At 35.6% G+C, this 16,532-nt stretch overlaps 1 protein-coding gene across 1 annotated transcript in view; it reads left to right on the forward strand.

The window, feature by feature from the left end:
- Positions 1–16,532, forward strand: part of Cenpi (centromere protein I) — an 80,454-nt gene that overhangs the window by 2,928 nt on the left and 60,994 nt on the right. Inside the window, exons 4-5 of the mRNA XM_026410522.1 lie at positions 2,692–2,810; positions 3,099–3,206. Of these exons, the coding sequence (XP_026266307.1) occupies positions 2,692–2,810; positions 3,099–3,206 (227 nt within the window). The remainder of the gene's footprint in view (positions 1–2,691; positions 2,811–3,098; positions 3,207–16,532) is intronic.

Genomic DNA, 16,532 nt, shown 5'->3' on the forward strand with positions numbered 1-16,532 from the left:
TATTTTAAATAATGTTTCTGCAAGGAATTTTAGAGATCACTTAGTCTATTTCATTGCTTTTAGGTTTACTTATCTAGGACAAGTTTCTATTTGCACTGCTTTCATTCTAGTGCCTGTGACCTTAAAAGTCAAAATGCTTTTTCTTTTGTGTAAATGTTTCTTTTTCTGTTCTCAGGTTATTGATTGGTGGATTGGGTAGGAGGGGTTCTTAGAAATAACACCTGGTCAATATTATTTTTACTTGAAAAGATTTCTTTTAACCTTCACTCATCTAAATTCAGAATTGCAAGGTATTTTAGTCCCTAAACATACCCATTTTAAAGAGGAGGAAATATTCCTAGAATAATTAGAGACTTTCCTTTTTTATTTCTTTTGGTACCGGGGGTTGATCTCAGGGGCACTCCACCACTGAGCCACATCCCCAGCCCTATTTTGTATTTTATTTAGAGACAGGGTCTCACTGAGTTACTTAGCACCTGGCTTTTGCTGAGGCTGGCTGTGAACTGCTATCTTCTTGCCTTAGCCTCTCAAGCTGCTGAGGTTATAGGCATGTGCCACTGCACCTGGCAAGACTTTCTTTTTTTTCTAAGTTTTTTTTTTAATTGTAAATGGACACAAAATCTTTATTTTACTTATGTATTTTTATGTGGTGCTGAAAAATTGAACTCAGTGCCTCATGCATGCGAGGCAAGCGCTCTACCACTGAGCTACAATCCCTTTCTTAATGTCAGAGCCCAAACTGGGGAAATTAGATCTCCTGTTGCACTTATACTGTACTATATGGCTAATGCTTTTTTTCCTACTTAAAAAAAAAAAAACTAATACATTCATCAATACTGAATTCTTTTAATACTAAGTATTTCTGGACCCTGTGTATTAGCTTTCTTTGTGTATACTGGAGCATCCAATTTACAAGTGTGTGTGTATGTGTGTGTGTGTGTGTGTGTGTGTGTGTGTGTGTGTGTGTGTGTGTTTTAAAGTAACAACACTGTACTAACTAAATTCAATCTGTGACTCAAGTATTTGTTTTTCCTCTTTAACCTGATTAGTTCTGTGTGTTTTCTTAGAAAATTAAGTTAGACCTAATAAAACTGACTTTTATTCTTGTAGGTAATAGTTTCAAATTGTTTGGTTCTAATACCTTTCCAGGAGTCCATGTTGATTAGTGTCTATCAAGATCAATTTTACCACTCACTTATCCCATTAAAAGATGTATAGAATGTACATTTTTTCTATTTTGGAATTATCTTTAGTGATATTAATGGTTAGGGAGTTTTCATGTTATATGCCATTGTGTTTCAAAAGGCATGTCTCAGGCTCTGGAAACTTGTACATAACAATTTAAAGTGAAACACTCTGCCTCTCTGTTGTTTTCATTTTTTTTGTTGGGCTGGAATTTATCGAGGTTGAATATGACCTCCTTAATTCCTTTTCCCTTTTAGTTAGTTCTATGATACCTCCCCATCTGTACTAGATCTTTATATATAGCTCTTTTGGGAAATTGAAATGCATATTTAGATGCATATTTAGGGGACAATTATACTAGAAATATCATTATAATTAGGTGCAAAGGGACTTTAGATCCTGAGAAATTAATTAAAAAGTCACTGGAAGTAAAAATAAAGGTAGTATTGAGTTCCTTCTTTGATTTGGTACATGTGTAAGGTGTTAATGGTGAGACTCTTTAAAAATTTAAAAAGGTTAGTGAACAGGAGTGGGAGAGGAAAAAAAATATAAAAACAAGAAACCTCAGAGTGGAAAGCAGGGATTTTTATTCTTGTGATTTTTTTTTTAACTTGACATCACTGCTTTATTTCTTCTCCACAGGGTGATGGGGTAGAAATTGGTGACATATTTTAATTATTGAAGCTTATTGCATAGAAGTTAGAATAAAGAATATACAAAGCCAGTGTCTGTAATCATTTCTGTTACCAGATGAGAGAATACCATGGAGACCAGAAGGCAAGATGGAAAGATTAGAGTAGGATAAAATAATATCACCTCCAGCTAATTCCAAGAAGATCTGTTTCATTCTGCTATCCTTCCCCGTTTTATGGGGCAGTGGAGGCTACAAATTTATTTATTTATTCTTAACTGTAGCATCTCATGCAACATGTCTACTAGTCTGAAACCAGTCTATTTTGCCATTAAAAATAAGAAAAAATTGATATTTCCCTGTGATTAAAGACTTTTTTAAAAATATTTTTTAGTTTAATTGCCAATGGATTTTTAACTTTGTTTATTTTATGGGATGCTGGGGATTGAACCCCATGCCTCATGCATGCTAGGCAAGCGCTCTACCACTGAGCCACAACCCCAGCCCTGATTAAAGACTTTTTTTAGATATAATTTACATACCATAAAATTTGTGCATTTGAAAGTTCAGTGTTACCACTGGGTAATTCCCAAATATTTTCATCACTTCAAAAAAAAAACCTTGTGTTCATCCTCCCCTTTAAAATAGAAATATGTGGGCCAAATAATTTGCTTCATATTTTATTTCAGGATCTGAAAGTACAATTTTGTTTTTACTAGTGTTTTATAATGATGATAAGAGGTACTAAATGTTATATAGTGTGTTGGTTTTTATTGTCTTCAAGGTAAAGTATTATTCGTATGACCAATAGTGAATAATAGTAAGTAAACAACTGAGATACTAAAACATAGTTTAATTTCAAGTTTGTTGTCCAGGGAATGCTATAAATACGCGGATACTGAAGTGCCTGATTCCAGCAACTCTAATATCAGAACATTCTGTGGTTAAGGCAGTCTCCTGGCTCTGTGTTGGCAAGTGTTCTGGTAGCACCAAGGTAATCTTTTTAAACACTTTGATGGTAAGTCCTTCAGAACCACTTAAGGGCTAGCAAGGAAGAGCCACTTATGAAGTAATGGACGTGGTCTTTTGTGTAAAGCCTGTAGTTTTGGAACAGTATAGCTTGATACGAGGACTCTGTTCGAACAGAAATTTTTACTGAGAAATAAAATCTATTATTGTATTTTGTGATAGAAGCGTCTAAAACAGCCCTGAGGGGGAAATTAAGCTCTTCTATGCCCGTTAGTTGTATTTTTCTAAAGATAAGCTTTTTGTCTCTCGATAGGTACTTTTTTATCGATGGCTGGTTGCAATGTTTGACTTCATTGATAATAAGGAGCAAATTAACTTGCTTTATGGCTTCTTTTTTGCTTCATTGCAAGATGATGCACTGGTAAGTAATCACTAGATGCGTCTAGCATCAATCAAATAGTACATGGATGTGAATTGATGCACCATATATGCTTCAGGGTGCTACAATGTGTTTTTCTGTATTTATTTAAAATATATCAAATATACAGGAATTATAGAGAATAACATAACAGCACTTCACTTTCTCTCAGATTAATTATTGCCATATTTGGTCTATATCATCTTTTAAGGAAATAAAAATATTACAGATTGAGTTGATTCCACATTGCAGTTTCTTTGCTGATCTACAGCAGTGATTACCATTTTTTTCTCTCTTAAACCACTTAAGCAAACTCCATTAGGTCACTTATTCTACATTTTCTTGATTAACACTGCAAAAATTTCATCACAATTAATGATAAGGAGAGGATTACTTTTCATGAGTTGCCAATGGACTGATTATGATTAAATGACATAATTATTCCCATTAAAAACATTAATAGCTCTAAGAAATCAATCTACTGTCCACCTGGAAGACTTTCAAGGATCATTAGTAGTGAGTGACACATCTAGCTGAATTTTTCCTATAAGAAAGGAATTCATTCACTAATTTCATTTTTAAAAATTCATGTTTCAGGGGGCCGGGGATGTGGCTCAGTGGTAAAGTGCTTGCCTAGCATGTGTGAAGCACTGAGTTCAATCCCCACCACCACCAAAAAAAAAAAAAAAAAAAAAAAGATCATGTTTCATCCAGGCATGGTAGTATGCTCTTGTAATCCCAGCTACTTGGGAGGTTGGGGCAGGAGGATAGCAAGTTCAAGGACAACTTGGACAACTTAGTGGGACCCTGTCTCAAAAATAAAAAAGGGCCAAAGGGATGAGATTGTAGCTCACTGGTAGAGTGCTTGCTTAGCATTCACAAGGTCCTGGAATCAATCCCTGTACTATGCCCCCCCCCCCCAAAAAAAAAAAAGTTGTTTCTGTTGTGTTCTTGTATTGTACTAGGCAAAAGTAGAAGATTCAGGCTTTAGCATAAAGTTTCTGTACTCCAAGAATTTAAAGTTTAATTGGGGAATTAAGGAAAGCATATGAGGTTAAATAACTTGAGGGTGAAATTATCAAAGACAATGTATGGTAGTGTGAGGATAGTACTTCCAAGAAGGAATAGAACACTGTAAATCAGAGGGATTACAAAAAACTTCATAAAGTATGTAGGTGTTTGAGCTGGGCCTTGAAGGTAGAATAGAATTTGGGATTTGATGAGAGGAAAAAATATTTGATATAATGGGAATATTTCAAGCAAAGTTCAAGATGTGTATTTTAAGGAATGATGACTAGAAAAACATGTTCAGTACAAACCCATTTTTTTCTAAGTATTTTTTATCTGTAGTTGGTTGAATCTGCTGATGTAAGATAGAGGCTGCAGATAGAGGCTGACTAGAGCTGTTTATGGAAATGAGAATGAAAGTTGACTATAGACAGTTTGGAAGGTCCAGATGAAATTAGAGAACATGAATTTGGGACCTTACAAATATGCAAGAGGGACAGGTGGGGTGGTACATGTCTGTAATCTCAGTGAGGCAGGAGGATCACAAGTTCAAGGCCAGCCTTGGCAACTTAGTGAGGCCCTAAATAATTTAGTGAGACCCTATCTCAAAATAAAAAAAAAAAAAAAAAAAAAAAAAAAAAAAAAACTGGAAATGTGGCTTACAGGTTAAGCTCTGGGTTCAATCCTTAGTACAAAAAAAAGAAAAAATACCCAAACGAGTGGTTTCTCCAGAGTTATGACAAAGGTACAAGAGAGTGATTAAACTTCTGGACCATGGAGTGAAAAGGGAAGAAAGTGAAGACAAAAGAGTGTAGATCTGGAGCACATACAGCTTAGATTCAGGATGCCGTGATGACATTCAAGAAACATTGAGATTAAAAAGTGGACTGATAATAAGTTATAGCACTGAAGTTTAAGATTTCAGGAGGGAATGATTCAATGTAATGGCAAGGTTCTGAGAGACTGTCAGGTGATTTGCTGAAGTACAGTGAGGAAATGAACGTTATTAGAGTAGATATTTTCTATATCCTTATGGATTTTTTTGTTGTTGCTGCCCATCCGTCAATTACTGAGAGGTATGTTGAAAATCAGCTATGAAGGCAGATTTGTCAATCTTCCTTTAAAATTTTCTCAATTTTTGTTCTGTATATATTTTGTGTGTATTATTAGATATATGCACAATTATATATATATATATATATACACACACACATATATGTATGTATATGTATGTATATGTGTGTATATATATAATTGTGCATATACCTAATAATACACTAAAAATATATAGAGAACATATATATGTATGTATATATATGTATATATGTATGTGTATATATATATATATATATATATATATATGTGTGTGTGTATGTGTGTATGTATGTATATATATATATTTTTTTTTTTTCTGGTACTAGGGTTTGAACCCAGCAGTGCTTAACCACTGAGTCACATCCCCAGCCCTTTTTATTTTAAGAAAACGTCTCACTATGTGGCTGAGGCTGTGATCCTCCTGCATCAACCTCCTTAGTTTCTGGGATTATAGGCTTGTGCTATCACACCTGGCCACAATCATAATTCAATCAAACTTTATATCATGGAATAACCCTTTGCTATTAAAATGTTTTTCATCTTAGTTCAATTGTGTGTCTTATATTGGCATTGCTACCCTGCCTTTATTTTGGTTAGTAGCTGCTTAGTATATTTCCATCTTTTTTTTTTTTTTTTTGGTACCAGGAATTTAACCCAGGGGTGCTTAACTCCTGAGCCACAATCTCCAGCCCTTTTTTATTATTTATTTTGAGACAGGGTCTTGCTAAGTTGCTCAGGGCCTTGCTAAGTTGCTGAGGCTGGCCTTGAACTTGTGATCCTCCTGCCTCAGCCTCCAAAGCTTCTGCGATTATGGGTGTGTACCACTGCACCTGTCTATATTTCCATTTTTTAATGTTTTAAAATTTGTTTTTACATACTGGGGATTGAACCCAGAGGCACTTTACTGCTGAATTACATCCTCGGCATGTTTTTTTTTTTTTTTCAATTTGTGGTTCTTTTTTTTAAAGTTCATTATAGTTATACATAATATTGGGGTTCATTTTGACATATTTATATAAGCATGAAATATAGTTGACTCCAATTCAGTCTCCAGTATTTCCCTTTCTCTGCTGTCCTCCCTCCCCCTGTTCCCTTTCCTATACTCTACTGATCTTCTATTTATTTATAGTTTTTTAAAATTACTGTATTGTGGATATACATAATATCAAATTCACTGTGGTCTATGCACATATGTATGTAGGAAAGTTTGGTTAGATTCATTCCACTGTTTCTTTTCCTGTCCCTCCTCCCGCCCCCCAATCCCCTTTCTCTACTCCACTGATCTTCTATTTTCATGAAATGTACCCTTTCTTCTTTCTTTATCCATATTTTGGTCTAGCTCCCAGTTATGAGAGAAGAACATTATGCTAAGTGAAATAATCCAGACCCATTGACTTTTTGGGTCTGGATTATTTCACTTAGCATAATGTTCTTCAGTTTCTTTTATTTACCAGCAAAGGTCATAATTTCATTTTTCTTTATCCCTGAGTAAAACTCCATTGTGTATATATACCACATTTTCTTTATCCATTGAACCCTTTTATTATTTATTTGTTTGTTTGTTTATGGTACTGGAGATTGAATCAAGAGATGCTTTGCCATTGAGCCACATTCCCCAGCCATTTTATTTTTTATTTTAAGACAGGGTCTCTTGCTAAGTTGCTTAGAGCCTTGTTAAATTGCTGAGACTGGCCTTGAACTTGGAATCCTCCTGTCTCAGCCTCCCAAAACACTGGGATTACAGGCATGAGCCACTGTACCCAGTTTATTTTTTGTTTTGAGACAGGGTCTTGCAAAGTTGCCTAGGCTGGCCTCAAACTTGTGATTCTCCTATCTCAACCAAACAAGGAGATGGGATTACAGGCATACACCACTGAGCCCAGCTGCAGTCTTGATTTAAAAAAAAAATCCTTTTCTACCCTTACATCTCAGATGTCTCTTTTTAAAATTGCATACAACTCTGTGTGTGTGTGGTGCTGGGGATTTAACCCAGGGCATTGTGCATGTTAGACAAGCATTCTACTGCTGAGCTATATACTCCAGACCCTGGATTTTAGTTTTGCTCTTTTTTTTCTTTTTATTTCTTTTTTTTTTTGTGGGTTCTAGAGATTGAACCCAGGGGCACTTAACCTCTGAGCCACATCCCCAGCCCTCTTTTTATATTTTATTTAGAGACAGGGCCTTGCTGAGTTGCTGAGGCTGTCCTTGAACTCAAGATCCTCCTGCCTCAGCCTCCCCAACTACTGGGATTACAGGCATGCACCACTGTGCCCTTGTTTGATGATTTTTATTTTTATTTATTTTATTTCTTTTTACTTGAATATTGATTATTGCTTTGGTAGAAATAAACTCAAATATTTTATTTTAGGTTTTCTAACCACTCTCCCCCAATTCTTCTCTATCTCTTTTCTTTTTGTCTACTTTCTTTTGGAATGATTGTGGTTTTCCCTTTATTTTTGTTGGGTTTACATAATCTGTGCTCTTTGGTGTTTTTGTACTAATTTTAGAATACTTACCTAAAGTGTAAGGATAACTGGTATCTTTATCTTGTATAATTCAAGGAACCTAGAGTGCTTTAACTCTGATCACATCCCTCAAAGTTATATGTTATTGTTTGGTATTTCTTCTCCATCCTCCTGTATGCACATAAAGCAGACATTATTATTATCTTTACAATTGAGTTTATTTTCATTTACCTTCATATGTTTTTATTTTTTAAATATTATTTTAGTTGTAGATGTACCTTTGTTTATTTTTATGTGATGCTGATGATCGAACCCAGTGCCTCACACATGGTAGGCAAATGCTCTACCACTGAGCTATAGCCCCAGCCCTACCTTCATATTTACTAGTATCATTTTAAAAGAAAGCTTTTTAATTATAGATGGACAGAATACTTTTATTTTATTTGTTTTTATGTGGTGCCAGGGATCAAACCTAGTGCCTCACGCATGCTAGGCAAACGGTCTACCACTGAGCCACAACCTTGGCCGTATTTACCAGTGTCTTTGCTCATCATTTGCTTTTTGTATCTTAGACCTTTTTTTTTTTAAAAAAAAATTATTTATTTTTATGTGGTGCTGAGGATTGAACCCAGCACTTTATACATGCTAGGCAAGTGCTCTACCACTGAGCCACAACCCCAGCCCCTCTTAGACCTTTAATATGAGATCATTTGCAATTTTTTTGTCTTAACAGTATACTTAATATACTGTAGACCATTATTTCAATGAAAATCTGTTGATTATAAATGCTCTGTCTAAAAAAGTCTTTATTTTTTCCTTGTTTTTTCTTTAGTTTATTATATATGACAGCAGAATGCATTAAAATTCATATTACACATATAGAGCACAATATTTCATGTCTCTGGTTGTGCACAAAGTAGAGTCACACCATTTGTGTCTTCATACATGTGCTTAGGGTATTGATGTCCGTCTCATTCCACCATATTTCCTGCCCCCATTCCCCTCCCTTCCCTTCTCTCCCTTTGCCCTTTTTTAGAGTTCATCTAATCCTCCAATGACCCCCAACCCCATTATGAATCAGCATCCTTAAATCAGAGGAAACATCCGGCAGTTTGTTTTTTTGGGACTGGCTAACTTCACTTAGCATTATATTCTTGAACTCCATCCATTTACCTGCAAATGCCATGATTTTATTCTCTTTTAATGCTGAATAAAATTCCATTGTGTGGAATTTCTTTATCTATTCGTCTACTGAATGGCATCTAGGTTGGTTTAACTATTGTGAATTGTACTGCTATAAACATTGATGAAGCTGTGTCCCTGTAGTATGCTGTTTTTAAGTCCTTTGGATATAGACGGAGGAGTGGGTTAGCTGGGTAAAATGGTGGTTCCATTCCCAGTATTCCAAGTATTCTCCATACTGCTTTCCATATTGGCTGCACCAATTTGCAGTCCCACCAGCAATGTATGAGTGTGATTTTTTCTCCACATCCTTGCCAACACTTATTGTTGTTTGTCTTCTTAATAGCTGCCATTCTGACTGGAGTGAGATGAAATCTTAGAGTACTTTGATTTGCATCTCTCTAATTGCTAGAGATGTTGAACATTTTTTCATATGTTTGTTGATTGATTGTATATCACCTTTTGAGAAGCGTCTGTTTAGTCCCGTGGTCCATTTATTGATTAGGTTATTTGTGTTTTAGGTGTTGAGATTTTTGAGTTCTTTATATATCCTAGATATTAGTGCTCTATCAGTTGTGCATGTGATAAAAATTAGCTCCCAAAATGTAGTCTCTCTATTCACCTCACTGATTGTTTCTTTTGCTGAGAAGAAGCTTTTTAGTTTGGATCCATCCCATTTATTGATTCTTCATTTTATTTCTTGCACTATAGGAGTCTTATTAAGGAAGTTTGGGCCTAATCTGACATTATGAAGATTTGGGCCTACTTTTTCTTCTAATAGGTACAGTGTCTCTGGTTTAATTCCTAGGTCTTTGATCCACTTTGAGTTGAGTTTTTTGCATGGTGAGGAATAGGGGTTTAATTTCATTTTGTTGCATATGGATTTCCAGTTTTTCAAGATCATTTGTTGAAGAGGCTATGTTTTCTCCAATGTATGTTTTTGACGCCTTTGTCTAATATAAGATAACTGAAGTTATTTGGGTTTGTCTCTGTGTCCTCTGTTCTGTACCATTAGTCAAAAGTCTTTTTGGGTGCCAATACCATGCTGTTTTTGTTACTATTGCTCTGTAGTATAGTTTAAGGTCTGGTATAGTGATGACACCTGCTTTACTCTTCTTTGCTAAGGATTGCTTTAGCTATTCTGGGTCTCTTATTTTTCCAGATGAATTTCATGACTGCTTTTTCTATTTGTATGAGGAATGTCATAGGGATTTTATTGGAATTGCATTAAATCTGTATAGTGCTTTTGATAGTATGGCCATTTTGATAATATTAATTCTGCCTATCCAAGAGCAAGATAGATCTTTCCATCTTCTAAAGTCTTTAATTTCTTTCTTTAGAGTTCTGTAGTTTTCGTTGTAGAGGTCTTTCACCTCTTTCATTAAGTTGATTCCCAAGTGTTTTACTGGTTTTTAATGTAGTCACAGTAAGTGCAATCATTAGCCTACTCAGTTTTAGAATATTTTCATCATCTCAAAAAGAAAACCCAAGCCAAATATGGTGACACATGCCTGTAATCCTAGCAGTTTGGGAGGCTAAGACAGGAGGATAGCAAGTTCAAAGCCAGCCTCAGCAACTTAGCCAGGCCCTAAGCAACTTAGCGACACCCTGTCTCAAAAATAAAACATAAGGGGCTGGGGATATATCTCAGTTGGTAGAGTGCTTGCCTTATATGCACAAGGCTCTGAGTTCAATACTCAGCACCACAAACAAACAAACAAACCAAAACAACCAAAAACAAAAACATAAAGGTTTGGGGTTGTGGCTCAGTGGTTAAGTGCTCCTGGGTTCACTCCCTGGTACCCCCCGCCCCAAGGAAGAAACCCCGTACCCTTTTATTATCATCCTCCTCATGTCTAATTTCCCCTAGCTCTAAGAAATCTCTAATGTATTTTCTGTCTTTATAGATTCACCTATTCTGAAATTTCATATAAATGGAATCTTATAATATGTGGTCTTTTGGGAGTGGCTTCTTAGCAAAATGTTTGTAAGCTTCATGTTGTAGCCTATCTAGTGCTTCTTTTAAAAAAATCTATTGTGCTTTTTTATATCATAAAATTCACTATTTTAGTTCTTTTTTTTTCCTTTTGTGGTGCTGAGGATCAAACCCAGGGCCTTGTGTTTGCAAGGCAAGCATCCTATCAACTGAGCTATATCCCCAGCCCATAAAATTCTCTATTTTAATGATTTTTGTGGGAGCTAGGGTTGTGGCTCAGTGGTACAGCAATTGCCTTGCATGTGAGAGGCTCTGGGTTCCATCTTCAGCACCACATATAAATAAATAAAATAAAGGTATTGTGTCCATCTACAACTAAAAATTTTAAAAAAAGATTTTTGTGTATAATTCAGCAGCATGAATTACATTCACAATGTCATGCAGCCATTACCACTATTTCCAAAAATTTTTAATACCTCAAACAGAAACTCTGTGCATTAAGCAATAACTTCCCATTCCTGCTACTCCTTTGCTCCTGATAACCTCTAGTCTACTTTCTGTTTCTATGAGTTTGCCTATTCTAAGTACCTCATATAAGAGGAATCATGTGGTATTATCCTTTTGTGTCTGACTTCTTTCACTTAGCATAATATCTTCAAAGTTTATCCATGTTATAGCATGTAATGGAACTATATTCCTTTTTATGGCTTAATAGCATTCTCTTCTATGCATATACCACGTGTTTGCTTATCCATTTGTTTCTTGATGGGCATTTAGGTTGTTTTTACCTTTTGGCTATTGTGAATGATGCTGCAGTAAGCATGTTAAATAATAAACTATCCCTTAGTATTTGTGGGGAATTGTTTCTAAGACCCCTCATGGATACCAAAATCCATGGATGTTCAAGTCCCTTATATAAAATGATGTAGTATTTGCAGATAACCAATGCATATCCTCCTCTGTATTTTAAATAACCTCTAGACTATGTTTAATACCTAATGCAATGTAAATTTTATTTAAATATTTCTTATACTGTATCACTTAGGAAATAAAGTCAAGCAAAAAGCTTGTACATTTTCAATACAGACACAGTTTTTAATTTTTTAATTTTGTATTTTTATTCTTTTTAAATATACATGATAGTAGAGTGGAGTGTATTTTGACATATATACATGGAATATAACTTATTCTAATAGGATTCTATTGTGGTTGTACATGATGTAGAGTTTCGCTGGTCATATATTCATATGTGAACATAGGAAAGTTATGATCAGGGCTGGGGATGTGGCTCAAGCGGTAGCGCGCTCGCCTGGCATGCGTGCGGCCCGGGTTCGATCCTCAGCACCACATACCAACAAAGATGTTGTGTCCACCGAGAACTAAAAAATAAATATTAAAAATCCTCTCTCTCTCTCTCTCTCTCTCTCTCTCTCTCTCTCTCTCCCCTCTCTCACTCTCTCTTTAAAAAAAAAAAAAGAAAGTTATGATCAATTCATTCTACTGTCCTCCCTCCCTTCCCTTCATTCCCTTTTGTCTAATCCAGTGAATTTGTATTCTTCCCCCTGCCCCAGATGCAGTTGTTATTTTTACTTGAATATTTTGATCCATAGTTGGTTGAATCTGCAGATGTAGAAACTGGGAGATAGAAGGCTGACTAGCTGTTCAAGTTTCTATTTTCACTTATTTTGGGTTTATATAGAGAATCAAAATTACTGTATCAAATCGTATTTCTGTTTAAATTTTTATTTACTTATTTTTAAAATTTTCATATTTATATTAATTTATTTATTTATTTATTTTTATGTGGTGCTGAGGATTAAACCCAGCACCTTGTATGTGCTAGGCAAGTGCTCTACTGCTGAGCCAAAACCCTAGCTAACTTTTTTTAATAAGATTTTTTAGTTGTAGTTAGACACAATACCTTTATTTTATTTATTTATTTTTATGTGGTACAGAGTATTGAACCCAGGGCCTTGAACGTGCTAGGTGAGTGCTCTATTCCTGAGCCACAACTCCAGCCCCTTTGTTTAGCTTTTTAAGGAATCATCACACTGTTTTGCATAGTGGCTGAATGATTTTTCATTCCCATCAACAATGTATAACAGGGTTTTGAGTTCTTCCCATCTTCACCAACACTTGTTATTTATGTGACTTTCTGATATAGTGGGCATAGAATGATATTTCACTGTTATTTATTTATTTTTTTGGTGTTTTGTTTTCTCAGTCCTGGGGATTGAAACTAGGGCTGCTTTACTACTGAGTTACATCCCTAGCCCTTTTTATTTTTATTCTGAGACAAGGCCTTGCTAAATTGCTTGCTAAATTAGGCCTTGCTTAATTGGCCTTAAAGTTTGAATCCTCCTTCCCCAACCTCCTGAATCACTGGGATTCCAGGCCACTGTGCCTGGCTCATTGTTTTGATTTACATTTCCCTGATGACTATTTGTCTTGAACATCTTTTCATGTGCTTATTTTTGTATTTGTATATCTCCCCTGAAAATAGGTCTATTAAGATGCTTTTCCTGCTGGGCACACTGTAATCCCAGCAGCTTGGCTCTGGAGACTGAGGCAGGAAGATTAGGAGTTCAAAGCTGGCCTCAGCCATTTAGCAAGGCTCTAAGCAACTTAGTGAGACTCTGTCTCTATTTTTTTTTTCATTTTTATTTTTTGGTAGCAGGAATTGAACCTGAAGTGTTTAACCGTTGAGCCACGTCCCAAGCCCTTTTTATATTTTATTTAGAGACATGGTCTTGCCAAGTGGCTTAGGCCTTGATAAGTTGCTGAGGCTGGCTTTGAACTTGCCATCCTCCTTCCTCAAGCCTCCTAAAGTGCTGTGATTACAGGTGTGTGCCGCCACACCCTGCTTATCTTTAAATAAAATATAAAAAATGCCTGGGGATGGGATGTGGCTCAGTGGTTAATTAATAGCCCCTGAGTTCAATGCTTGGTACCAAAAAGGGAAAAAAAAATATGTGTGTGTGTGTGTGTGTGTGTAAAACATATAAAATACATGTAAAAATTTATTTTACACACACACACACACACACACACACACACTTTTTCTGCTGGGTGTGGTGCTGTAAGTTTGTAATCCTAGAGGCTCAGGAAGCTGAGGCATTTAAGGAGACCCTGTCTCAAAAATAAAAATAAAAAAATCCCAGCAAATAAACAACAACAACAAAAACTGCTGGGGATGTGGCTCAGGGGTAGGTTGCCTTGGGCTCAATCCCTGGTACAAAACAAAATTTTTTTTTCTATTTTTAACAGAGTGGTTTGTCTTTTATTGTTGGGTTGTAACGATTCTTCCTTTTTTTTTTTTTTTTTAGATACAAGTCCCTTATCAAATCTATAATTTGCTTAGGAGTTGCAACTAACTCTTTACTTGAGTATTTCCAGGTCATAACAGGTAGTGTTAATTCAAATTGTAGACCTACATAGGGCTGGCTAGTGGTTACAGTTTTGAAAGTAGTTTTATTTTCACCCAGTCCCAGGATCAAGACAGGAAAGTTTATTTGTTGTTATTGTCCACACAGTGGAGTTTGTTTTTATTCTACAACCATATATTAGTGTATAACTTTTGTGGGTTCCAATTTTCTGATAGATCCCACTTTTATCTCCTGCAACATACCCCTTCCTGCCACACACACTTTGTAGCTATTAAACCCAGAAGTTCAAGGTTTCTAAGGTTTGGCAGAAAATCTTGATGAAAGAGCTCATTCAGTATTTAGTATTCCCATATTTTGTCTTTGTCTTTAGGAGCTGCAAATTCTTTGCTTTCATGTCAGCTCAGAAATATGCTTATACAGCTGAATATGATTTTAAAAAATTGCTAAGTTTTCAAGAAAGCAATTACCGACATTGAGAGTATCTAATATACAATATTTCTATGAATAATAATCAGATTATTGGCATTAAGAAGGTTAATAAACTGTGAGGCTAATGTGATTTGCTGACCCAGAGCCTCTTGTATACTAGAAGTACTCTACCACTGAGTTATATAACCCCAGCCTTAATTTGTGCCTTTTATAACTCAATTCATGGCATATAGTATGTAAAGTTCATGAGAACAGAACTTTTTGTCTGTTTATTCAATAGTTAATAAATATTTCATGAGTGAATACAACTGTTTATAAATGTCAAATGAAATGCAATCTCTTTGAGTACTTTTTCTTATACTAACTAGAGTATTTCTTTTTCACTTTGGCAAGAGGGAAGGGAGCCAACTTATTTTTCTTCTATCTTTTTTTAAAATTTTTTCTTTTTAGTTGTAGATGAACACAATACCTTTATTTTATTTGTTTTTGTTTTTATTTTTATGTGGTGCCGGAGATTGAACCCAGTGCCTCACACATGCTAGGCAAGTGCTCTACCACTGAGCCACAACCCTGATCCATTCTTCTATCTTTTAAAGAAAAATATTTAATAAAGTATACTATAATGCAGAAAATTGATGATCAGCTTGGTTAATTTTCACTAACTGAATGCTTTTGTGTAAATATTACCAAGATCGGGCTGGGGATGTGGCTCAAGCGGTAGCGCACTTGCCTGGCATGCGTGCGGCCCGGGTTCGATCCTCAGCACCACATACAAACAAAGATGTTGTGTCCACTGAAAACTAAAAAATAAATATTAAAAAAAATTAAAAAATAAAATAAAGGTATTGTGTCCAACTACAACTAAAACAAAATATTAAAAAAAATATTACCAAGATCAAGAAACAGGAGAAACAGGCCTAAACTTTTAAAAGTAATATTTTAGAAAAGTCATTTTCATATAATTTGGTGCGAGTCTTACTCTGTAGTGACTCAGATGTGGTAGTTAAATATTTGCAGCAAGGTGACTGTAAAATATTAGCTGCACATGAATTTTTTCTTTGAAGACATGATTAAGGTCAGATTTTTTAAAGTGCTGGAGCCCATGACCAGTGATTGCATGACACTCATGAATAGTGTTGCTAATGGTTCATATCCCTGGGATGTGAGGTAATGAATTTTTTACTGAACTCTAAATCCATGCTTAAAAGTATGTCTAAATTCTTCATCAATTTCTACCCACAGAAAAGGCAACATGGAATATGCTGAACTTCAAAGTTTAGAGTCATGACTACCAAAATGCAAATTTGTTTAAAGAAAGTATTTGTTTTATTGCTTTCTCTAGTTCCATTAAATAATTCACTTTTGACTTTTCCTATCATGTAGAGCAAGTGTTGGCAAACGTTTTTCTTAAAGGACCAGGTACTAAATATTTTAGGCTTGCAGATGATACTATATGTCACAACTACTCAGCTCTGCTGGTATAGTGTGAAAGCAGCTATAGACAGTACATAAATGATTGGGAGTGGCTGTGTTCCAGCAAAACTTTATTTACAAAAACAGGTAGACTACAGGCTGGGGTTATGGCTCAGTGGTAGAGCGCTTGCCTAGCATGTGTGAGGCACTGAGTCCAATTCTCAGCACTCCGTAAAAATAAACAAACAACCTGGTGCAGTGGCACATGCCTATAATCCCAGCTGCTTGGAAGGCTGAGACAGGAGAATTGCGAGTTCAAAGCCAGCCTCAGCAATAGCAAGGCACTGAACAACTCAGTGAGACTGTTTCTCTAAATAAAATACAAAATAGGGCTGGGGATGTGGCTCATCAGTGG

This window comes from Urocitellus parryii, chromosome X, assembly GCF_045843805.1.
Source record: "Urocitellus parryii isolate mUroPar1 chromosome X, mUroPar1.hap1, whole genome shotgun sequence".
NCBI lineage: Eukaryota > Metazoa > Chordata > Mammalia > Rodentia > Sciuridae > Urocitellus > Urocitellus parryii.